We start from the raw sequence: 25,412 nt of genomic DNA, 5'->3' as shown, positions 1-25,412 counted from the left end.
TCCTGACAGCCTGATGTATGAAGCTGTCCTTCAGTCTGCTGGTCCTCGCCTGGAGACTCCGCAGTCTCCTCCCTGATGGCAGCAGACTGAAGAAGCTGTGTGTCGGGTGGGTGGGATCACCTGCAATGCGGAGGGCTTAGCGGGTGAGACGGGTGTTGTAGATGTCCTGGAGGGAGGGGAGAGAGACACCAACGATCTTCTCAGCTGCTCTCACTATGCGTTGAAGTGACTTGCGGCAGGATGCGTTGCAAGCGCCATACCACACAGTGATGCAGCTAGTCAGGATGCTCTCGATCATGCCTCTGTAGAAGGTGCACATGATGGGGGCCGGGGCCTGGCTCTTCTCAGTTTGCGGAGCAAGTAGAGACGCTGCTGTGCTTTCTTGGCCAGTGCTACAGTGTTGTTAGTCCAGGAGAGGTCCTCTGTGATGTGCACACCCAGGAACTTGGTGCTGCTCACTCTCTCCACAGTCGCACCGTTGATGGTCAGAGGGGCATGCTGAGTGTGTAGTGTTGACAATAGTGCATAAAACAATAAAGTGTTGACAATAAAGCATAAAAAATTTAAATTAAATAACATGTTTGAACAACATATTGTTGTATTAATGACTTTAATGTTCCTAATCAGTACACTAGTCAGATTCATTTATATATTAATCACATTTTGTTTACTATACGTGTGTACTGTGTATATTTATTATGTATATATAAATACACACACATGCATGTATATATTTAAGAAAAATGTTACGTTTATATATTAAATATATTTGTATATATGATATAAATTATATACATGTGTATTTATATATACATAATAAATATACACATGTAAACAAAAACTTATTTTGTGGATACGATTAATCAGAACTAATACATACACACACACACATATATATACATAATCCTGCCATATAGATAGATAGATGTGCTTAATAACGCACAAAACCTGGAAACGCCTATTCGCATTTCCTATTATGAATAGTTTCCACATTATAGAATAATAATCAAAACTGCTGTCCATCTCTATATATTAAAAAACATTAGTTCTAATTGATAATTGTCTACGAAACTAAGAATGTAAAGGTCATTAGGGTGATGAAAAATATAACGTAATATAATTCAGTGGCAATGTACTTTTTGACTTTGCATATTTGCTAATTTATGTTAATTGTAGGTCAGAGTTGTACTTTCTGGTTAAACTTTTGGAAAACATTCCAAACCATTTCGATCTATTATCAGAAAAAGCTAGACATTTTTTACTTGTTTTTTTTAAAAAAAAGTTCCTGGCTGGAAATACCCTGCTGCAAAGGTATAGAGAGCATATGGTGTAGAACAACTGAAATATTAAACAATAAAAGGAACTGTAATGAAGTCATGGCCAAAGTTCATGAAAAAGAACAAAGCTTTGCATTTAGTCATCAAGGGAAGAACGTTCCGTGGAAGCCATAAACGGTTACAAAAGATCTGACTTCACTGGAAAATAACTGTTGTGACAGGTGTTATAATCAGTGAACGCAGACTTCTCACGTGACCCTGAGGAGAAAAGCAGCATCTCATTCGACACAATGTAGTTGTTGATGGTTTTATTTGTTTGTCAAATACAGGGATAGTCCATGTACAGAAGAACCGGGAGATTTTTGTCAAGAGCTGTACAATATTTACACAAAGGCTTTACTTTCGAAAGAAGCACAGTATTAGATTGTTCCAAAATAATACTCGGAATACAGATAAAAGACAAACAAATAAAAACCAATTTCCATTTTAAATAGTACTAATACGTAATCCCTCCCTAATGGGAACCAGATGCTTCGCTCTCGCGTTCAATTCCATTTATTTTCTCTGTAGATGCACTGCAATAATACCGTCTGCGTAGCTTGAATAATTTGTTCTACTCTTGTCTTTCTCTTTTCTTCTGTAACAGATAAAAACATTTTCCATGGTATCTATGAGCAAAAAGGAAGACAGCTCAGAATGTGGCAATAAGATCCATTGATAACATCTGAAGGAACATTATTTGAACCGTTTTATATGAAGCATCACTGGTTTGTATTGTATGTGCGAACTCCTGTTAAAAATGTCTTTATAAATAATAAAAATGTATTACTTTAGCTCACTTGTTTCACGCGTGTAGACTAAAGCGTTGAATGTCATCACGTCGTTGCACGCACATCTTCCCGTGACTGCTTCCCATCTGCGCTCGTTTATAAAACAGAACCGCTGCTCTTTCTCTCTCTCTCTCTCTCTCTCGCTCGTTTCAGAAAAAAAAAGCTTGAATAAAACTATCGTCTTAAAAAATTATTTCTGTAAAATTCAGTAAGACTTCCTCCTAGTGTCGACGCGATGCGAACTCCTCCTGTCAGTAATTCCCGCGATTCCAAAGTATAAAGACTCCACACAGTATATTCTTCAACCGTAGCTCTGTGTACCATCTCCTTCGGATTCGGTGAAAATTCGGTAAAATCGGATCTCAGTTTGGTCACATCCATTTGCCTGAACGTTCAGGAGGGATCCTGCATTTTGGCAGGCGTTTGTAAAGAGTTAATAAAGTAACTGTCCTCTCCTGTCGCCGTTTAAAAGAAGGATTTCTGTAAAACCGAGGAGGAGGAGCTTGGCAACAATAAATCCAGCTTCTTTGTAGATCGAGGCCTCCTTGATTCCTCAACGTTTCTCCTGTCTTAAGCTTTTGTGCTGAGGGTCATCAGCTCTAAGAAGGAGCTGAAGAGCGTCTCCAGCCAGCTCTGATTGGCCATGCACTGCTGAACAACTTCCTCTTGTCCTGGATCTTCTGAAGCCTGCTCTATAGTGTTCGTCTGAAAGAAAAGACGGAGAATTTAGTTCAAGATTTGCACGGCGTTTGTTTGCTGCAGCTGCTTCTGGGACATGCAGTTCAACGCTTACCTCTTTCTTACAGTGTAAGAAGGTATGATATTTATAATGATGCAGCGAATGGTAGAGACTGTAGAATCGACATGTTTCTGTTGACAACTTGAGGTCCTGGAGGAGACAGGAAGGGGGACACGTTAGTAATTGTTTTATCCTTTCTACATTGTCACTGTTAATTATTAGGGCGGTCAATGGATTCAAAATATTTAGTTAATTCAATAAATATGCTCGTGTTCTTTCTCTAAAAGTAAGCGAAATAAACAAGTACGATACTATTGCATGTATATATTATTAATTAAACTAATAAAATAATTTCAATTATTGAATAATTTAATATTGCACCCCCATTTATTGACTAATAAAATACACCACGATTGAAAAGGTTGCTATGACATTTTTGAAAAATGTGACTTAAGTCGCTGGGGTATATTTATAGCAATAGCCAAGTTTTCTTTTATGCATTAAGTATGTTCATGTTCAATGAAGATATTTTGTAAATTTCCTACTGTAAATATCAAAACTTCATTTGAACAACTTTAAAGGCGATTTTCTCAATATTTAGATTTTTGTGCACCCTCAGATTCCAGATTTTCAAATAGTTGTATCTCAGCCAAATATTGTCCTATCCTAACAAACCATACATCAATGGAAAACTTATTTATTCAGCTTTCAGATGATGTATACATCTCAATTTTGAAAAATTGACCCGTTTTGTGATCCAGGGTCACAAATGTCTCTTTTGCTCACAAAAAAAAAAATACAGTACAAATAGTAAACATCAACAATAATAATGTGAACTATTATTACAATGTAAAATAACTGTTCTATATTTCAACATTTTAAAATGCTATTTATACCTATGATAAAAAGCTGAATTTTCAGCATCGTTACTCATGATCCTTCAGAAATCATTCTAATATGCTGATTTCCTGATTAATATTAATATTGAAAACAGCTATGCTTCTTCACATTTTTGTGGAAACAGTGACATGTCACTTTTAAATGCAGCCTAGATGAATAAAAGCATTCTTTTTCTTAAGTAATAATAAATTAAATAATAAATTGACAGCCCTATTCATTATATTTAAAAATGAAGGGGTGGGGCTATGTTAAGCTGCCATAATCAAATCCGATTCAGAGGTCTGCAGCCAAAAATGAGGGTTTTGTTGACCTGTGGTTTGGGAACACTCTTCTTCATGCGGTTCAGCGTTTTGCGGTTGTAGCATTCACCACCCAGTCTGACCCTCACCGCCCCCGAGTCCAGGGGCTCCGCCGTTATCTGAGGGAAAGTGTGAAGAGCTTCCTGTGGAGGAAATGGTTCAAACAAGCTCTTTAAATTGAGCTTTTAGAATACTAAAGTCATTTAAATTTAAAAGGAATTTGTGAATTCAGTTTGCACACACGAGAAAATGTACATGCTGTGAAAGTATAAAAAGTCTCATATTGGTGAAATTCAGAATTACAGGAACACAACATGAGCGATTTAAATCTAATAATAGTATGTCACAGATTCTCTCGCATAATTAGTATTTTATTCTGTAGATGCTTTAGGGCTCATGCCCTGAATGTGAGGCATGTGAGTTTAATAATTTACTGTGCAGTTCGGAAGCCACATTCAAAATCAGTCTGTTTCTGAAATTAGATCAAATGCATTAATGAATATCTGCAGTGTTTTTAATTATCCAGCAGCCAAGAATGCCTTGTGAAGTTTCATTGTGAATATAGAGTAGCAAAACACTATACATAATGCAACTGGTGTCTAAAACAACATGGAAGAAGAAATCACCAGTCATTTCTGAAATTTAGGTAAATCAGCATACTGGCTATTATTTCAGGAAAAGAGGTTTTTAAGTGTAGTGTTTAATTTAATGGCATTACTCAAGGCTGTATTTATTTATTTAATTTGTAGAACAGTAATGAATATGCAAGTAGACATATGCAGTAGAGTAGTCTGAATCCTTTTCATATATTCTATTATGTTTATAATCTGTGAAGGATGAAGAAAATGTGAGAAACAAATCAACTAGGAAAAACAGATTATATGAAGTCCTTTGAAAAAAAAAAAAAAAAAAAAGATGCTGGAAAAGAGAAAAAGTGCTTGAAAGTTCTTGATTGTCAAAACGCAGTCCCTTTTGCTAAGGGACATGAAAGAGAAACTGAGCAATTGAATAAAAATGAAAAATAAAAAAAAAACAAGCAAGCACAAATAATAACGTACCTGGTGCTGAGAGTTCATATTGACTCTTTTCAAAAGCTTCCTCTTCTGCTCACTCAGAAGGCTGTCGATCTTGCGCATTGGAGGAAGATAGAGCTCGTCTGAAATAGCCAGTAATGCAAGAAGATGGGTGAATTTCATCTCATGTTCTGATGATGACGGAGCGCTACGTTCATTTTGGGAGGTAATCACATTCACTTACCTTCTGTGTCCTCTAGAGCCTGAATCATGTCCGGGTCGAGTGCCGTACTGACCAGCATCTCCACGTAGCTCCGGTACATCTCACGCATCGCTCGTGTGTTCAGGCCCGCTTTCACTGAGACTGCCGGACAGACACACATCAAGTTATATTCACATCAACAAACCAGCTTAACTGTACAATGCCTACTATTTTGTCACATGGCTGGATTTTTTTTTTTTTTCTGTGAGAAAAATCATTTTGCATTTGAATTGCACAAAAACAAGTCACACTTCACCTGAAAATCCAAAGATTTTACAAAAAGCAGTTTTGATTACAGTAATGCACATAAAACTTTTTTTTCCCCATTATTAAATATTAAATATTCTTTCCATTATTCGGGATGTTTTTTAGAAAACAAATGTCGGTTATGGAATTTTTAAATGTTTTATTAATATCGGCATACATTAAGAGCAAAAAATAAAATCTAGGTGAAAATATTTCTAATAATTACATTTTCAGATTATGAAAATAATAACTTTGTTTGCAGTACTGTAATAAGAAAGTTGTGCAAATAATGCCAATGCAAAAAATGTGGTACAAATTATTATTAGAATATTACATTTTTTGTTAGGGGCTTTTAATGTTATGTATGGTAATTAGTCTGTTATAATTTTGTATGGTGTTATAATGTAAATGCACTATGAGTCAATAAAGTTGAACTGAGCTTTTCTTTTCTTTGCAAAACAATTTCTTTTTTTTTTCCTGAGTAAAATAATGAATATAGTTTCAAGAGATTCATCTTCCTTTTTTTCTTTACTTTTTGTTACAAATGTCTTAATGATAAATACAAATACAGATTTAAGATGATTTCTGTCGATTTGTCACAAATATATGCCATAGACGTTCAAAGTATACTCACTTTCATCTTCACTTGCTGAGGAGTCCGAGTCTGAGGACGAGGGTACCTCCTTCAGCCACATCCTGCGTTTCTTGGGCGGAGGTTCAGCCTTCACTTTTGGCGGCTGAGGTTTGACAGAACGCTCAGTCTTCTTCTCCTGTCCACCGCCCCTCTTCTCCTCCTTCACCTTCCCTCGTTCTGTCACCGCTGCCCGTTTCTCAGGCTTCTGAGGTGGCGGAGGAGGAGGTGAAGCTTTCTTCTCTTTTTCTTTCTCTTTCTTTTCTTCCTTCTCCTTGGTTTTAAGCACTTTTTCTTTGTCCCGCTGTTCCTTTGGCCGAATGTTGTTCTTCTCTCGGCTTTCCCGCGGCTCCTTAATCTTCTCAGTCCTCTCTAAGGGAGTCTGGTTGTTGGGGGGTCGCGCTAACTTCGGGAGTGGTTGAGACTGTCTCCTAAAAAGTAAAATAAACAACACCTTTATCAAGCATGCCAACAGTACAAAACATGCAAACTTCCCTACCCTAGATCAATAAACATTAAGGGCCATCAAAAGTAACCATTAAGGGACATTACAGTAACCATATACCAACATATGAGAGCGTGCTCAAACTCTTTAAGTTTGGGTGGATTCTGATTGGCTGTCAATGTTTTTATCATTCATCAGCTGAAAAAAGTGTTCTAAAAGTGATTCCAGTGATATTGTTCCTCTGTTTCCTTGTTTTTATAGCAGTGGTGTGGATTTCCCTGTTCTCATAAATTAGTAAGATAAATAGAACTTTATTGTTATGGTTCTTGGTGTGAACAGCTCTTTACATTGTAACTTTTACACTGACAAATAGGATGTGTCAGAAATCTGAAAAATTCTGCCCTTGCATGTAGTACGATGAGGGAACAACATCTAAGCCAATCTAGCATTTGCACAATATCCTGTCGACAAATATGCCTGCATCTGCTGGCTTTTAAAGAGATGCATTTGCCCATGATTTCTCACAATCCTGCCTATGCGATTCAATGGCTGGTGGAAACAATTAAAATACTGCTGGAAAGCAAGCAAATTTGGAAGCTGAAAGGAATTAAGTAACAGTATCAATAGAGCTCATTCAAATCTGTTTTAGATCAAGACATAATTCATTGGTGCGTTGGTCATTTTTCAGGAGATGCCTTCGCACTCAAATGATGTCTGCGAAGTCATTGTCTCATTGACTTGACAGCAAGATAAAGGGGTCGTAATACCTCAGGTTGATAGTAGGTCTGTGCCAGGGCTTACGGGAACAGACCCTCACGTAGTCTTTTTTGTTTATGTTTTCCAGAAACTTCACATACAGCCGCTGGTAGCGCTTTTTAGCATCCCCGAAGAAACCCAGATACTGAGAGGAAGCAGAGAAATTGAGGAGAATGGGACAAAAGAGGACATTACATTAGAAACAGTGACGCAAAATTCACCTCATACAAATGCCAAAATCAAAACTAAGCACAGAATCACCCATCACTTAAAAAGACAGTTCACCCAAAGATGAAAATTCGGTCATTAATTACTCCACAAATATTTTTGAAGATATCCAAGAGATTTCTGACCCTCCCACAGACAGCAAGGGAACTACTACGGTCAAGGCATAGAAACGTAGCAAGGACATTGTTAAATTAGCCCATGTGACATCAGTGATTCAACCGTAATTTTACGAAGCTACAAGAACCCGAAAGAGAAGAAATAGCTGGATAAAGTCGTTATTTTTGTTTTCCTTGCGCACAAAAAGTATTCTAGAAGCTTCATAAAATTACGGTGGAACCACTAATGTCACATGGACCATTTTAACTATGTCCTTACTACCTTTCTGGGCCTTGAACATGGTAGCTCTGTTGCTCTCTATGCAGGGGTCAGAAAACTCTCGGATTTCATCAAAAATTTCTTCATTTGTGTTCCGAAGATGAATGAAAGTCTTACAGGTATGGAACAACATGAGGGTGTGTAATTAATGACAGAATTTTCATTTTTGGGTGAACTATCCCTTTGATGGTGTGCTGATGAATAATGTACTATCCAATATGTGCAGTTCAAATTACTAGAATTACAAATTGCATTTATGCATATCCTTCTATCCAAAGCGACTCTGCACTGAAGGCATGCATTTTATCAGTTCATCCATTCCATGGGAAGCGAATCCATGAACTTGGGGATATTAGCACCATGCTCTACTGTTTAAGAATGCTGTTTCTGAAAAAAAATTGTACTCAATGCCACAATGCTAGTCACGATGCTTTTTGTGGTTGCCATTGTGCTGCTTTGCAGTTACAAAGGCGTTATAAATGGTAGTGCTGCGTAGGTGAATGGGATCAGCCTGTATTATTTTCCATCAGACAAAAATAGAAAGTTGGCTCAATCTGTAAATTAATAGTAACAAGTAGAAATTTCATAAAATGATAATAATAACAGTGATGTTTGCCAGAACTAATAAATAAGTAGAAATAAATAAAAAGAACAAATAGCTGGAACATTGTGTGCAGATTTTTACAAATGATGTGATCGGTCATGACTCACATTACTAGTGGCACAAAACTGTCTCTGTCCATCCTTAATCTCGGGGGAAAACTTCTGCAGCAGAGCTTTCTGTACACGCCAAATGGGAGGGGGCTCTCGTCCTGTCTGCAGGGCCAACTAGGGAGAGACACACACCACATCACAAACAATACACATATGTATAATACACATGCTGGCAAAGATCTAAAAAAAGAAATAGAATGCATTGATGTACCTTCAGACTCCTGATATCCTCAATCCGCACCACAAACTCATCCCTCTCTCTGAAAATGCCCTCGCCTCCACTCTCACTCTCATCCTCATCAGTCTCCCAAACAATGGCAGCACCGCTCTGTTTCTGTGCCAAGTGCAACGGTAAAATCTGAGGCGCAGGGGGCTCTTCAGGAGAGGCGGGCTCTGCAATGGATTCCTGTACCGGAGGTGGACTGGGCGAAGGTGGGCTAGAGGAGAGAGGAGGCTCTGCAGGAGGAGGTGGTAGAGGAGAGAGGACAGGCCCAGAAGAAGCCTCAGGACTGGGTGGAGGCGAGGACTGCTGTGGTGGTGATTTCTGAGAGGGGGAAGGATTGTCCTCCTGTTGAGGGAGAGGAGAGGGAAGGGGGAGGGGTGGAAGCGGTGATGGCGAGGAGGTGGAGGAGGGAGCAGGGGATGATGGGGAAACTGGTGGGAGAGATGGGGGTGCGTGGGCTTCGATAGCTTCTTTGGGTGAGTCTGCAAGAGAGAAGAGTACTCTTAAATTTTCAGCTTCCCACAGTATTAACAAAAGAACAGCAAACAAGTATTCTATTGTGTCTTAATAATGCCCTATTTTAAAGGGATAGTTCACCCAAAAATGAGCATTCTGTCATTAATTACTCACTCTCATGTTGTTCCAAACCCGTAAAACCCTCATTCGTCTTCAAAAAACATATTAAGATTTTTTGGATGAAATCCAGGTGCTTTCTTACCCTCCATAGACAGCAAGAGAACTACCACAAGGCTCAGAAATATAATTTTAACATAATTAAAAAAAGTCCATGTGATATCAGTAACCTTAATTTTATGAAGCTATGAGAATACTTTGTTTTCCCCGCCGCCATTCACGAGAGTACCACAATGTATACGCGAGTATCTAACTGGAAGAGAAAAAAATTGTTGAATAAAGTTATTTTTGTTTTCTTTGCACACAAAAAGTAATCTCGTAGCTTGATAAAATTACAGTTATTTTAACGATGTTTTTACTATGTTTCTGGACCTTGAACGTGGTAGTTACCATGCTGTCTATGCTGGATTAGAGAAAGCTCTCGGATTCCATCAAAAACATCTTAATTTGTGTTCCGAAGATGAACGAAGGTCTTACGGGTTCGCACAACATGAGGGTGAGTAATTTTCATTTTTGGGTGAACTATCCCTTTAACAAAGCACAGGTGTTTGCAAAAGCTGCTTAATTCATCCTACTTTCCAAAAATGACCCTCACCTCCAACTTTGGGGACACTCAGCAGCTCCATATCTGGGACTTTCTCCTTTTCTTCCTTGTCTTGCTCCACAACCTCATCTACATCCTTCACTTTATCTTCCATTTCTTCTTCCTGCTCTTCTCTTTGCAATCTTGCAGGCTCAACAGAGTGGGTAGGGTCATGCGAGGGCGGGTGTGTATGCAGTGGTGATTGAGGGCTGAGGGCTGGTGGCTGCTGTGTTGGTGTCAGTGGTTCCGGAGGAGGTGGCGGAAGTGAAGGAGGCTGCATTGAGGAGCTGAGCTGAGGAGTGTCATACAGAGCAGAGATTGCAGAGGATATGCTCTTTTGCAGGTCCTGGTTCTTTCCGACGGAGTCCTCCTCATCGGACGAGAAGGAGGGCAATGTCTCAAGGTTCCTTTTCAGCTCTTCATCCAAGCGCTTGCATGGACTAGGACAGCCACCCAAAGACAGTCCTCCATCACTTTCACCATCTCCATATCCAGATACGGCTGCAGCAGCTGGGGGAGGTGGCGGTTGAGGGGATAATGGGCGAATGCCTCCACTTTTCCCAGGAGATGCATCTTCATTTCCAGCGCTGTCAGCTGAGCCCGTTGACATTCCTGATGGCCTTTTTCCAGACTTCAGAAAATCTAGAAATGAGGCAACAAAGCCAGTCTTCTCCGAGTCTTTCTCTTCCAACTAAAAATAAAGGACGGAATTTATTGTTAGATAAAAAAACGTAAAAATATGCTCACAAACACAACTCTACACTGCATTCTCATACCTCTTGGGATTTGGACTTCTTGTCTTGAGGTCTGTTCATTTCAGGCACTCCAGGAGTCCCAGGGCTCAATCCCAAAGAAGGTGCTGAACCAAGGGATCCATCTGAGAGAGCCGGATCAGTGCCTGACAAGGAGTCTGTCCGCAACAAGGCATCAGAAGATGACATGGTTCCAACAGGAAGTTTAATCTAATAAAGGGAAACAAGACATTATAAAAAAATATAGCTTCAAGCAGCAATGATGGGGCCAAGCACTCCAGCGGCAAAATGAGGAGCTAAGCATAGCATGGAGCATCAGACCAACTGCAGAAATGAGTAACTGAAGCCATTTAGGATTGTTTTAGTCAAAACGGCTGAAAAATCATAAATAAACCTCTTTAAAAAAAGGACTTTTCACTTTTGACCAACAGGTGGCACTGTTATCAAATCGATGTGGTGTGTTTTGTGTGAGGGGACAATGGCACACACAAAGTTTGGTGTCAATATGCCAAAGCACTGCAGAGTAACAGCCTCAAGTGTCATTTTGCCATCATGGCTCAAATTCGTTGTTGTGGTATGGGAAAACTGTTTTGTCTATCAACACAAAATCCATAACTTTTTGTCAGCATGGTCTGAAGATGATATGACTCGATTTTTGTGAAAATCGGACCAACAGTCTAGGAGGAGTTCAAAAAAGTTTTTTTAAGAAAATCAAAATGGGGAACAGGAAGTATGGCTGACTACAGCTACATTGGTATCACTGTTCTCAGCATGACCCAAGGAATCTATTAAAGCCAGTGTCATTACAAAAGGCAAAATTCACAGAAAGCTATTAGCATTTATTTTAAATTTCATTATAACTTTTGACCACAAGGTGGCACTGTCTCAAACTGTACTTTCAGGTCATGGTCTCCATGGTACATTTAATACGTTTCGTAATGGTACAGCAATGCATTCGTAAAATATAGCATTTTATATCATAATACTCTATATAGTCAATGGCAATTTCATGTTTTGTTCAATTATAGGGAATTTTATTATGTGTCCTTACAGTGCGTTCACACCACACACGACTTGCGTGAATAAATCACACTATTCGCACGTAGTTGGACACTTGAACATTTTGAGTTTACTCGCTTCATTCGCGCGTGAAATTCCCTTCACAACAGACGCGAATTTGCGTCATGGGAGGGGCTTCTGCCAGGCGGCTCCAGTCTCGTTGCGAAATGGCTGACATGGATTTTGTTGAGAGGGTAGTTGCACTTTATGTGCTATGGAAACACTGGACGCGTGTATTTCAGCCGAGAATGTAGTTGTTTAAAACTCAAATCTGCGGTTTATTTATAAAAACAGCGCCAATTTGAAAATGTGCTTTGCCGATTTCGGAGCCGTGAGCTCCAGGCGATCACCGGGCGCTCGTGCTCATTTATCCCGAAGAGAGGAGCATAACCTCGGCTAGTCCTTCTGACATTTGCCGCTGGCTCTGATGTCTCTGTAGTGGATAAACATAAGATATAATTTGTTTTGGGTAAATCTAACAGGTAATCTTTGGTCTATCGTACAGCTCCGGGTATCCACATACAGCGACGATGATTTTGTCCTCTATTGTTGTTTCGGATTTCTGCCTCAGCTCGTAATCACGTCACTACTAGAGCAAGCTCCTGATTGGTTAACGCGGCGTGAATATCCGCCAAAGTTCAGATTTTTCAACTTGTACGATTCGTGTGAATCACGCGTTACGCTCGTCAAACGCCCGAAACGCTCAATTCGCGCCGCGGCATTCGCGCAAATCGCGCCGCAGGATGTCTATTCGCGTCTTTGCATTGACATAACATGTAAATTACTCACGCTTAATGCTTCATTCGCGTCTGGTATATATATGTGTGTCAAATTTGGTGAAAATATCTCATTTTGTTTTGGAGTTATAGACATATGTGTGTGTAAGTAGATGAAAAATGACTGACCGCTGAGTTTGTTTGCATTTTTGTGCCACTTACTATCAAAATGTTGGCAATTGGGCATTAATAAATGGCCGGCACGCTACGTTTCCGAATTTCCTATGGTGGTTTCGTGTCGATCGGAGTAACGGTTTCTAAAATATTAGCAAATGTTTTTTAAGCTCTAAAATGCAACATAGCACAAACCATAAGCCAAAATCTGCCAAGTTTGGTATCGTTGGACTCAGCAAGGATTCAGGAGTCTAAAAAGGTAACTCCCGTGAAAATAAGTCAACCCCACCCAAAGCATGTGAATATTTGTTTTGCTGTTTTGAAACTTCTCAGGCTCCATCCGGGCCTCGTGCTAGTGACCCATACCAAGTTTTGTAACGATACGTTGATGCGTTCGTAAAATGTAGCATTTTACTACAAAATTCAATATGGCCGACGCCCAAAATGCCTGACATGGGAAAACTGGATATTTTTTGGAATCGGCATGATGCACCAAATGTAAAGAGACCAGTTTTGTGATTTTTGGCCAAACCGTTCACAAGTTATAAGCAAAAATATGCATTTTTCGTATTTCCTGACCACTAGGTGGCATAGCGCCGAAACACTGCAGGTAGCTTCAGGTCATACTTGTTATTACACACACCAAGTTTAGTCTCAATACGTCAAACCATGGCGGAGATATAGCCTCAGATCCATTTTTGCGTGCATTTCAGCAAATTCGTTAGTGTGGTATTCGAGAACACTTTGACGAATCGACTTGAATTCCATAACTTTTCGCCAGACCCGGAGGTCGGCTGAATGGATTCAAAAACAGTAAAACTCAACTGTTTAGCTCTAGGGGAGTTGTAAAATTAGCCTATTTTCAAAAAAGGTGGAGTGTTCCTTTTAAGTTTCTGTTGTATATGATATGATGGTAGATTTTCTCAAATGAAACGGTCAAATGCTCATGAAGTGACTCTCATAGCAGTTTTAGAAATTATGTTTATGTGCTCATATATTGAGATGGCAAAGGCTGAAAAAAAAACATGAGCACTGATAAGCAGGTAATTATTTTAATGTTATGGCTCATAGAGGGAAATGATCATGTAATATTAAATATCCAACACTGATCAATACTTATAAAAAAAAAAATAAAAAAAAAACTAATCGCTCAATAACTGATATGGTCCCAATATATTGTCCGCCTTCAACTATGAATGTTTGAATTCACATCAGCCTCTCTCAAAGTATATTTTTAAGTGATTATAATTTTAAATTTGAACAGCTTACCTTGATGGGTTTGATTGGCTCTTGATGCTGTGGCTGTTGCTGTGATTGGTGATGCATTTGCTGCTGCATGTGTTGCTGATACATCTGATTTTGGTCTTTATTGGCCATCTCCATGTCCATCATAGATTCATCCCGTCTACCTCTGCCTCTTCCTCTTCCTCTGCCTCTGCCTCTTTCAGGAACATATCCTGTTCCATACTCTCCCATCATACCCCTAGGGTGGTGAGGTTCTGGCAATGGGCGTATACGTGGTCGTCCACGTGGCCTTGGAGGTCCTTCTCGTTTAGGCTTTGAGGGCTTCCTGCCCCTTTTCTTCGGTCCATCTTGTGGCATCAACTGCGGAGGGGGACCAAGAGATGGGTATCCAAAATCTAGATCACCCATTAAAGGGCTTAAAGTTCCCCCTCCCACACCACTTGATTTGCGACAACTGGACACAAGGTCTGGTATCAGATCAGGAAGTCGGCTTCGGCTGTTGAGGCGAATGTCAGCTGGGACGTCTGCCTTATCCTCATCATCTTCAAATTCATACTCCTGTGCATAGCTCTTCTTGGGCAAGGAGTTTGGATCAGGTCTTTCCTTCAGCAGATGGAAGGAACTCGACTTCAGGAGCTTCTTTGGGCGAGAGGAACAGAAGATAGGAGAGGTAAGACCCCCAGATCCAGACCCAGATCCCCCAGTACCTCCCATTTTGGCACCAGATGCCTCCCCCACTGTTCCAGTTGTCCCAATTCCAAGGCTGGCTGGTTGAGATTGGATCAGTCCAAGCTGCTCTGTGTTTACTGTAGATGGGAGCTCATGAGTCTTCAAAGAGTCAAGATCCAAATGCATGGTTCCATTGTCAGGTTCTGAAAGATCATGGCAATATTGCCCATACCCCTGGTCACTGTGATGGCCAAGCATATCATAATTTGGACCTGTATTGTCTCCTCCTCCAGGCGTTGTTTTAATCCCTTCCATTCCTTCCTGCACTGCTTGGCCAGGTGCAACCCCATCTTGACCCTGCCCAGTTCCTCCTGAGCAAGTGGATTTGTACTCCTCAGGACAGAACATATCCTCCATTCCAGGAAAGAATGAGCGGTCCTCATCTGGGAGAAGAGCATCAGGAAAGCAGATGGATGTTAAAGGAACAAACCTCTGGCTATGTTGGCTTTGATTTTGGTTTTGATTTGATTTCACTGCTGAATTCCTGGTGTCAAATTGGGTCTCCCCTTGATGCTGCTCAAGTTGAGGTTGCGGAATCTGGGAGGTATGAGAGGGATGAGACTGCTCCTGTTGCTGCGAAGCTGCTGAGGAGGACTGTGGAGGAAGGTGATGATGGCTCTGCTGATTAGGATGGGAGGGGTGAGGGTGTTGATGGTGGGAGTTAGGATGTTGAGGACCTTGTGATGATTGTTGCTGTTGATGGTGATGGTGGGATAGGTGGTGTCCATGGGAAGTTGTCGATAAACTCATGTCTGGCTCAGGAAGATATGAGTGTAACTCAGAGGCATGGTGCTGCGTTGGGTGGTGAGATGAAAGTCTTTGTTGCTCCTGTGATTGACGCCTTTCTACACTTCCTGTTGTTCCTGTTCCAGAATTTCCCCTGCTTCCTTCACCTCCTGTCCTCTCATCCACCATTGCTCCCTCTTGGCTAGATGTCCGAGAGAGGGAATGCTCCAGCATGTCTAGTGAAGACACCGTGTTAGACTTAGGGCGGCTCTGGTCTTGCTGCTGGGTACTATGACCATAGTGACCAGCTGCTTCCATAGCCTGGGACTGAAGCTGGAGTTGGAGCTGGGATGTCTGGGGCTGGGAATGGGTCTCTGCTGACACAACTCCCCCAGTGGCTTCCATAAGGGCCTGCTGGCTTACAGAATGCTGCTGTTGCTGAGGGTCTATCTTGCTGCGAGTGTGGGACAGCACAGACTGCAACAAATGAGGGGGTTGGTGAGACTGGTCAGTTGGAGAGTCCATAAGCGACTGTGACTGGGAGTGACGTTGTTGCTGCTGTGGTTGTTGATGTTGTTGTGGATGTGACTGATGATGTTGAGTTTGTTGTTGATGTGCCTGTTGATGCTGATGGTGATGCTGCTGCACATCAGGTGTCTTACGTATGTAAGTCATATCTCCTGAATCTTGAGGCTTTTTCTGAAGATCCATGTGCGGGTGAGAGTGCAGGTGTGGGTGGGTGGGTGTATGTGGAGTGTGTTGATGGTGGGAGGTTGAGTGTTGAGGAATGGAGTGTTGGGAATACGGGTCACCTCGCCCATAATGCACCACTGATCCCAGAGAATCATGATGATGGTGAGGATGGGAATGCGTTTGATCCGAACTCCCTCGTCCTCCATCACTTACAGTTCTGTTGCTCTTCTGCTGTGGTTGTTGTTGATGTGGTTGTTTATGCTGCTGTTGATGTTGTTGCTGTTGATGCTGTTGTTGTTGATGCTGTTGCTGTTTCTTTAGGGACATCTCCAACTGACTGTCCAGTCCAGCTCCACTCCCTGTGCCAGAGGCGGCAGCATTAGAGGTGGCACTATGTGTTCGAATTACACTCTGAAGGTGGTACCTCTCTTCCGAGCTTTTGCTCATCTCATAAGCAAGCCCCTTATTTCCATCCTGAGCTGGAAGGACTGGAGGCTGCTGGGTGGGCTGCGAGGAATGATGGCTTTGAGGAGCATGGTGATGGGATGCTTGAGGAGCAGGACTCTGGGCTTGAAGAAGGTGTTGGATGAGGAAATCATCATCTACATCATCATCCTGTTGTGACCTAGACTCTGTTACACCAAGAATGCTGTTATCAGACTTTGTTTTGGGAGGAGCAGATGGGTGGTAGGGTTGTGATCGAGGTCCTCTTGTGTCAGGGTACCCTTGTGGAGAAGGCAGAAATGAAGGCGAGAGAACAGAAGAGAGATATTTGTTGGATCCTGTCCCAACAGGCGACTGAGAAGGTCGTGAAGGTGCAGGAGAATGCAGACCAGGGCGAATGATTCCAGAATTGCTAGAAGGAGATGGGCTTGAATCAGGGATGTGGTAAGATCCACCACCTCCTCCACCTCCCACGCTACCGCTGCCTCCAGTTCCTGTACTGCCTCCACTACTACTACCACCAGTTGTTCCACCACTTGCTCCTGACCTAAGAAGGGCAGGTGAGTGTCCTGATGCACCATAACCCATTGAGGGACTTCCAGCACCACCTAAGGATGGTGGCAGAGACCCATAGCCTGAATCAGTCCCATATACTGATTCTGCTGAAAACGACTGATTTCCCAAATTCCCATACCCTTTAGTCACTCCAGAGGTCCTAGCTGAAGGAAGATCATGAGTCTGTGGAGAACTGAATCCCCCATATGACTGGGAAAGGTGTGATGGGGGAGGTTGACTTGGAGAGAAAGACTGGGGTTGCGACTGAGGAGGGGTCTGGCCCGTTAGACCACTCGATGACTTGACCGGAGCCACTGGGGATCCATAACCCGAGAGGCACGACTTAGGAAGGGTCTGCTGGGTGGAGTTAGAGGAGCTCTGAGGGGGCTGGGAATGTGACTGGGGTGGAGGGGGTACAGTCTGGGTTGGCGGCTGTTGTCGAGAGGATGCGGAGGCAGAAGTGGAGGCTGGAATGGAATTAGACTGACGAGCACTAGCAGATGCAGAGGAGGAAGAGGATGAAGATGAGGATGAAGCAGAAGAGGCAGAGGGTGGTGTGTGGGGGGTTCTGGAAGAGGATGCAGATCCAGAAGAGGAGTAACCACTACTTGAGCTGCTCTTAGTCCCCTTTCCAGCCCCACCAGAGGTTGAAGATGATGAGGACCCATAAGAAGGTTGGATTATTGGTCTGTACTGTTCAGTCCTGGGTGAGGGTTTATGGTCTGAGGATGGACTGTGTTCACCTAGGGGACTGCAAGAGAGGCCAGCATGGCGAGTATGAGTGGCCTGCTGATATCCTGACACTCCACAGCTAAGGTAGTGCTGAAGCGGGTGAGGGGTGGACGAGGGGGCTTGCGCTGGAGAGGGACGTTGGTAGTGTTTAATTACACTGTCTTGTCTCGGTACTGTCCGCTCTTGGGATGTTGGCTGAGGTGGAGCAGGGGTAGAGGAAAACACAGAGGCACTGTACAGCTGGGAGGACTGGTCTTGAAGCTGCGAGGACAACAAGTTGAATTGATGAGATGGTAAATGGCGGGCAGAAACTGAGGCTGCAGAAGAGGCTTGAGCAGATGTCACCCCACCCCCAGTTGGATCATGACTTCCACGGTAAGCCGCAGCTGCACCCTGTGATGACAACAGGCGGTCAAAGCCCAGACTTGACTGAGAAGGCGTCTTGATGTGGAGTAAAGGATCATGGGGTGACAGGAGGCCATTGGAGGTGGGACTGAAAGTGGGCGTGTCCTGTAGGGACAATGAGGGGGTAACACCAGGAAAGGACCGCCCTGAAAATGGCGCTGGGTGCTGGTAGGCAGACAAAGCAGAAGAGGATGGGAAGGATCCAGATCCAGGAAGGGCACCAGAGATGAACAGCTCTGCAGGGGCAGGAGTGTGCATGGCTAAAGTTTGGAGAAAAAACACAAAGAAAAGACAAAAGCTAAGGCTAAGAAAACACATACTAAAATAATAATTAAAAAAAAACTTAAGTACAAAGACAATAATGTTTTTTCGACATCTGTGCACACGGAGTTATTACAAGAGCCAATTAATATTTTTTAATATGTGGCTTACAAGTTGTTGCTATGGCAACAGTGTTGCCAGTGCTGGCTGAATGCACTTACAGTTCACCAGCATTTCCTCCATACATTCAACATATCTGATGCAAACAGTGACAGTGCATTCTTTATCTGATCCTTATCAAATATGTTATTTCATTTTGTGCAAACTTCATATCACTCTGTAAACTAAGATTACCGGTCTGCCATGATGGAGTGCGAAACTGAGATAGGAGGGATGAGGCAGAGGGAGGTGGCTGTGGACCCCGGGACTCTAGTGCAGATATAAGGTTCATAACCGAAGGATCTGGGCCTGACGGACTTGCATGGTGCAGCCCCGCATCAAAAAGTCCAGACAGGCCTAAGAAACCACACATATGAAAAAAAAAAGCATGTAATGAGCACATCTGGTAAACAGCATTAATTCTATACAAAAGACATATCCTCTTAATAAGGGACATCAAAAGTATTGGTGCATCCGTAAAAAGTCAATACTACAACAAAAATATAAATGTAACAATACCAGTCTCTATTAACTCTGTAATACAAAATATTACACTTTTCAATGCTCACGTCTTGTGTGCATGCTCTAATTCACATGCACTTCTTGGTCAAAATACTTGTCTTGGCAGAATATTGATGTAAAACACAATCGATTTGGTCTTAAGTGAATGTAAACAGACCTGCTTCTCAGTCAAAACTCTTACAGCAGTTATTCATACATACTAATAAACCTATATTATATGTTCTAGTCAGTTCAGACTACTTAGATTTTGTTGCATGTGATAACTTTTTGATTTCTGAACATTTAATTGAATACTTGATACCTCTTGGATACTTGAAAACTGCAAGCTAGGGCAATAAATCGTTAACGATAATTAGATAATTATCGCAATATAATTTTAAAACGATAAAAAGTATTTTTTTGTTTTTAAGCTATAGCATGTGTACATTTATACTAAATGTTTTTAGACTACTGTTTTTCATACAAATACCTAAAAACCATACATTTATATTTTTACCATGGTATTGAGGTGCTTTAGGCCTGGTTTCACAGATAGGGTTTAGACTAAGCCAGGATTAGGCCATAGTTCAAATAGGACATTTAAGTAATTTTTATTAACATGCTTAGAAAATAAACATTACTGGGGTGCATGTTGAGACAAAACAAAGGCACTGATATATTTTAAGATCAGTCAGTGCAAGTTTATTTCAGTTGAAACAGCTAAGACTTACACTTTAGTTTGGGACTAGGCTTAAGCCTTGTCTATGAAACCAGGGGATAATGTGTGGTTTTAACTGTGATTATCATGATTTAAACGTATGCTGCTATGGAATACCAATGATTATTTCATTGATTAAATCAATGATGAAATGATTTTCATTGATTAAATTTCACCATATAAATATGATGTTGCTATAATTTTTACAAATGTTACTGATTTTGATAATGAACAAAAATTTGCATCTGCATACTAACCCAAGCTATCAAATGTGCATTTCTAAGAGACAAAAAGTAATACTATTATTAATATCATAAGGCAAAACAAACCTGTTTCTTGATTTGAAACAATATCACTCATTAGAACATGCACTAAAACTTATAAATGAATTCTTCTGTTAAGATATTTATTTTGTTAAGGAAAATTAACAGTCTGGTTTCAACAAGTTCCACTTTGGAGCAAAAATCTGGCTTTAAACTTTAAACTAAATAAAGATTTAACATTCATCGTGATAATTATCGATATGGACTAATATGAAAAAAAATTAATTGTGATAATTTATTTAGCCATATCGCCCAGCCCTACTGCAAGCACTGTTTACTTCATTTTTATCTTTGTTCAATAGCTTGTAATTTTTCTTATTTTTGTTTCACTATCCCATTACTGTTATAACTAATTGCTTACATTAATATTTAACTTTTAAAATTATTTTGCTGGAATTTTTGGATGACACTGGTATGGACCACTGAAATTTTGGTATGTGTGACAAGCCTAGTCCTGACTTATAAATCCTTTGCTGTCACGGTAGTTGGAAAGTAAAGGTCCTTGCACACAGAGTCCGGAATTTTCGTATGCGTTTGTCATCCTTTCCTATCAAAATGCTTGCTACGGATGTGAAAATGCAGAAAATCGAACCTGTTCCGAATTTTTTTATGACAGACGAAAGTTTCAAAGGCAGTGTGTAAACGTGACTGACACAACGTGGGGTCGTATTTATTTTTTAATGTGCAAAAGACATAAGCTCTATAATAAAAGCTACAATTGGGCACATTGTGCTTCAAATCTTCTCATGCAAGTGTGTCCACATCACAACCATCAAAAATTAACTACCAAGTCAGTACACGTAAACATTTTCTGGGCTTGCTGTGATCAACAATATTCCGTGATCACTTTATCTGATCATAAATCAATCGCTATATCAATAAATGATCAGCATACATCATGAATAAAAATGAGATATTCCACAAGTGCTGTGGTTCTATACACGTCAGCATGATACGAAGAAACCAAACCAGATGTTTGAACGTAAAGTCAAAGTAATATCACTCACCCAGGCTCCTTCCAGCTGCACCCCAAGCCCCACCCTGGCCGGATCCACCAGGATGGTGATTGGTAGCATACCCCTGCAAGGGATGGGGAGTGGCGTAGGCTTGGCGATGAAGAAGTTCAGACTCTGGATGTGATGATCTAGTGCTGCCGTACACCAAGCTGACAAAACCAGAGATCAACAGTGACTGAGCATTAATTATCAATGATGCTTGAAGCAAGTTTAAACAGTTTGCAGTTTTCCTATGATCATTTCTGTAATTAATGCATAACCAAGTTTGCTGATGAGCAATATTTAAATAGCAATGGTATTATACTGGTATAATTAACCTGTAATTCAATTCTATTAGGTTTCGTAATTTCTAATTAGTACAAAGTTTATAATTTTGAATGAATAATCGTGTCAAATTCATAATCTGTAATAAATAAATGTGGATTTATGTATCATAAAAATCACAAGTTACCTTTGAAAGACCTTATGATCTGTCAAATACAAATTATATAATAAATCACACTATAAAATGTGTTAAGTGCATTTTAAGGGCCTTTATTAATATTTATTTGTTGTTGCTCATTGACTTTAAAACTCAAAACGAACAGTCATCCAGCTTTTACAATGTGCTATTATGTTTTTTTAATACATAGATTTGTAATATCTGACAATTTATTTTTTACATATTCTATATTTGTGATTTACATATCTAGAGCTGTATTGCAGCGAAGACATCCTAACTTATCCTTATCTTATCTATCAACCATGACGATTTTACTCAGGATCTCATTCAGAACACTTCCCAGATATTAAGATACTATTTATTTAATTAAACAATAAAGTATAATACACTACAATAAACAGCATTTTTGAGAAATTGAATTATAAAAATAATGCCATAAATCCTAATTTGAACTACTTCATCAAAAACTACACAATAATATTGTGAAACAATGTTCTGTTGTAAATATTTTCTATATTGCAAATGATTAATTAACATTATTATTATTATTATTATTATTTTTTAGATTCAGTGGGCTGTACAGCAGAAACATAATTTATTCTTATCATGGAGATTTTTAATTAAGATCTCATTCAATCTCCTCGGATATTAAGATGGGAAGACTACATAATAATTGCTTTTTATTATTATCTTGCCACTGTTATATATGTGTACCGTATGTAAAACAATCATGTCAGTAAAGTACTTTGAAATTGATCATATCAAAATACACCTTTGCCAAAAATCAATTATGCCTATTTAATAAACAATGTTTTTTTTTTTTTAATGCAATGATTTGTTGACTAGAATTCGCGTTTTCATTGTTTTAATGGGTGACGGTGAGCATAGCATTGGAGGCTAACTTGTTAGCAAAGCAGCGCAGGTCGCTCCCATCTTCAGAAGAACAAGCTTCACAGATGTCTTAACGGAAACGATGGGCGTTTTTTATTATTTTCACTTGCCTGAAGTAAAAACTGACATAGGTTGTATTGCATTTTTTTTTAGTTTAAATCAATACTAGGCCCACATGCGACATTAGCATGATGAGGTTAGCTAACGTTTTAACTGTAGCCGCTCAGCACCAGAGGCCGCTTAGCATTGTTTCCACGATTAACGAGGAATGTGTTTCAACAAAATGCTATAAACGTGCATTTCCAACGCGTTTAATTCTGGCATGGTGTGTTCTTTTAAACGGTTGCAAATAGATAAAGCGGTTCGCGTTGTTTTAGCGACCTTTTCTCGGTAGGCTTGACCCGAGCGGATGCTAAATGAATCTACGAGGGGATCTGTACTAAAATCGTGCAGACTTCACCCCGCCCCCCACCTTTTTTCTTCCCTCTCCTCCCCAAACCGCACATTAGTCCATCAATCACACTTGAAATGTCCAAAGCTGCAATCCCTCGCTTATTTGCATAACAATAGCTACACTAATACCTTCTGACATCCTACGCAAATCCATCGTCAGATGCAAATGCACGGTGTGTATTGCCCCAAACAGCGGACACCATTCTGTGTTTTCAGCATGGCTGCATGCTTACCTTGCTTTGGCTGATCTCTCGTAGCTCCATCCGGCTCCTGCGCCCAAATCACCGAAGCCAGCTCCAGGGTAGTTTCTGTCCATCGCTTCGCAATCACGCGCGGCTGGATGCGAGAGAACGGTTTCGGTGCAAAACTCTCTTCTGCAGCAAGATCGCGGCCCAGTTGTCAGTTTTTAATCATTCTTCCTGGTGAGAGACGACTAAGTCCATAAGAGTGAAAGATAGCATAAGGGAGAGGGAAATGGAGGGGAGGAGATGAGATGAGTGCGTGATAGAGGGGGTGTTCACCGACCACCTCCAAAGAAATAACTCACCTCCTGTTCAGCCTTTTCTCATTTAAAACCAGATCAAGTAATGCCATGCTCCTGGCGGGCGGCGAAGAATTGGGTTTGACCTGGTTACCGAGAAATTACCGATGGACGCATATGACCGTATACGTCCTTTCCCTTGTTTCTCCACCCCTTTCTCCACTTACTTTACTTGTATGAAATATGGATCGAGCGAGCAAGGGGCTGTTAAACGACTGCTATATTACGCATGCAACGATATTGCGAGCGAATCTGAAGAAAGGCGACATTTAAATGCCACGCGCAGGGTTGTTGTGAGCTAGCAGCGCGCGCTAGCTCTGTGTCGACGCATCAAAATAAGATGCTGCTGCTGATGTGTTTTCGGTAAATCCCGCTCACTTGTGTTCGACTCAACGATTTGTAAAACCGACGCTGCGCGCAGATGCCGCACGGTTCGCTTGAACGTCGAGCTCGAGGCCTCCCTTTTTCATAATATTAGTCATTTTCCCTCGAAGACGCCATTTTTGAAGGCGGCTGTTTCTCTCCTTTCTCCCTCCCCTCTGTCGTCTGGTCCACCTCACCTCCTCGAACAGAAGCTATTCCCGGAATACATCGCTCCCTCTTATTTAACCCAAATGGTCAGAGACCAGAGGATGCACGATGTCTGGCCTTCAAGTGAAAAAAGAGCGTCATTGTGGGCTTCGTGTTGTTGCTGTGGTAAAGCCCCCCCCACACACCTTTGACAATGACCATGAACGGTGACAAATCCTTTAGTATTTACATATGCGACCCTGGACCACAAAACCAGTCATAAGGGTATTTTTTTTTTTTTTTATTGAGATTTATGCATCATCTGAAAGCTGAATAAATAAGCGCCCCATATGTTTGGTTTGTTAGGAAGGGACCACATTTGCCTGAAATACAACTATTTGAAAATCTGGAATCTGAGTGTGCAAAATATTGAGAAAATCACATTTAAAGTTGTCCAAATTAAGTTTTAGCAATGCATATTATTACTAATCAAAAATTATGTTTCGACGTGGGAAATTTACAAAATAGCTTCATGGAACATGATCTTTATTTAATATCCTAATGAGTTTTGCCATTTTTGACCCTTACCATGTATTGTTGGCTATTGCTACAAATATACTTGCTCCAGGGTCACAGCCTGCTGCCTCACTCTGAATGAATGGCATTGTAGTAATACAGTTATAGAAAAAGTGCTATATCAATACTTTTATTGCATATCATTGCTCTTTTGTTGATTTTGATTGCTTCCATATTGTAAATCGCTTTGGATAAAAGCGTCTGCTAAAATGTAAATGTATGGACTTAATCAGATGCAGTTATGTTTATTCAGTCATAATTAAAATATATATACAGTTGACAACCAGAGCTGGGTAGATTACTTACAAATTGTAATCTGTTACTGATTCCATATAACATGACAAAAATTATAGTTGGTAGCATAATCCTTTATGCAATCAGACTACTTTTAGATTACTAACTCATTTTTCCACATTGATTTAAAATAGGATAATCTTGTATCACATTGATGTAAAAATACAAAGAGAAGGAAAAAAAATTCCAAAAAGTGCATTATATTACGTCAAGCTATCCCAAACTGGGAACTGCTGGGGGGTTAACGAAAAGCTAATTAATTAAATCATAAAATTATTAAGTTAAAAACAAATTAACAACACTTACTGAAAAATGCAATATTTTGTTTGTTTACATGTCATTT

At 40.6% G+C, this 25,412-nt stretch overlaps 1 protein-coding gene across 1 annotated transcript; it reads right to left on the bottom strand.

Annotated features, from left to right (window-relative positions):
- Nucleotides 1-1,569: 1,569 nt before the first annotated feature.
- LOC306852663 (proline-rich protein 12-like) lies at nt 1,570-23,827 on the bottom strand. The gene is made up of 16 exons (XM_079389671.1): nt 23,696-23,827; nt 23,382-23,567; nt 21,354-21,511; nt 19,000-19,161; nt 14,125-18,644; nt 10,931-11,116; nt 10,167-10,845; nt 8,927-9,420; nt 8,713-8,829; nt 7,410-7,543; nt 6,201-6,628; nt 5,303-5,422; nt 5,104-5,201; nt 4,057-4,188; nt 2,901-2,996; nt 1,570-2,812 (listed from the first exon to the last, which is right to left on the bottom strand). The coding sequence occupies exons 2-16, from the start codon at nt 23,462-23,464 to the stop codon at nt 2,678-2,680; spliced, it is 7,542 nt and encodes a 2,513-aa protein (XP_079245797.1). The 5' UTR covers nt 23,465-23,567; nt 23,696-23,827; the 3' UTR covers nt 1,570-2,677.
- Nucleotides 23,828-25,412: the final 1,585 nt, after the last annotated feature.

Source organism: Barbus barbus, assembly GCF_936440315.1.
Source record: "Barbus barbus genome assembly, chromosome: 32".
In the NCBI taxonomy this organism is placed as follows: Eukaryota; Metazoa; Chordata; class Actinopteri; order Cypriniformes; family Cyprinidae; genus Barbus; species Barbus barbus.
This window is presented reverse-complemented; position numbering and strand designations above follow the sequence as displayed.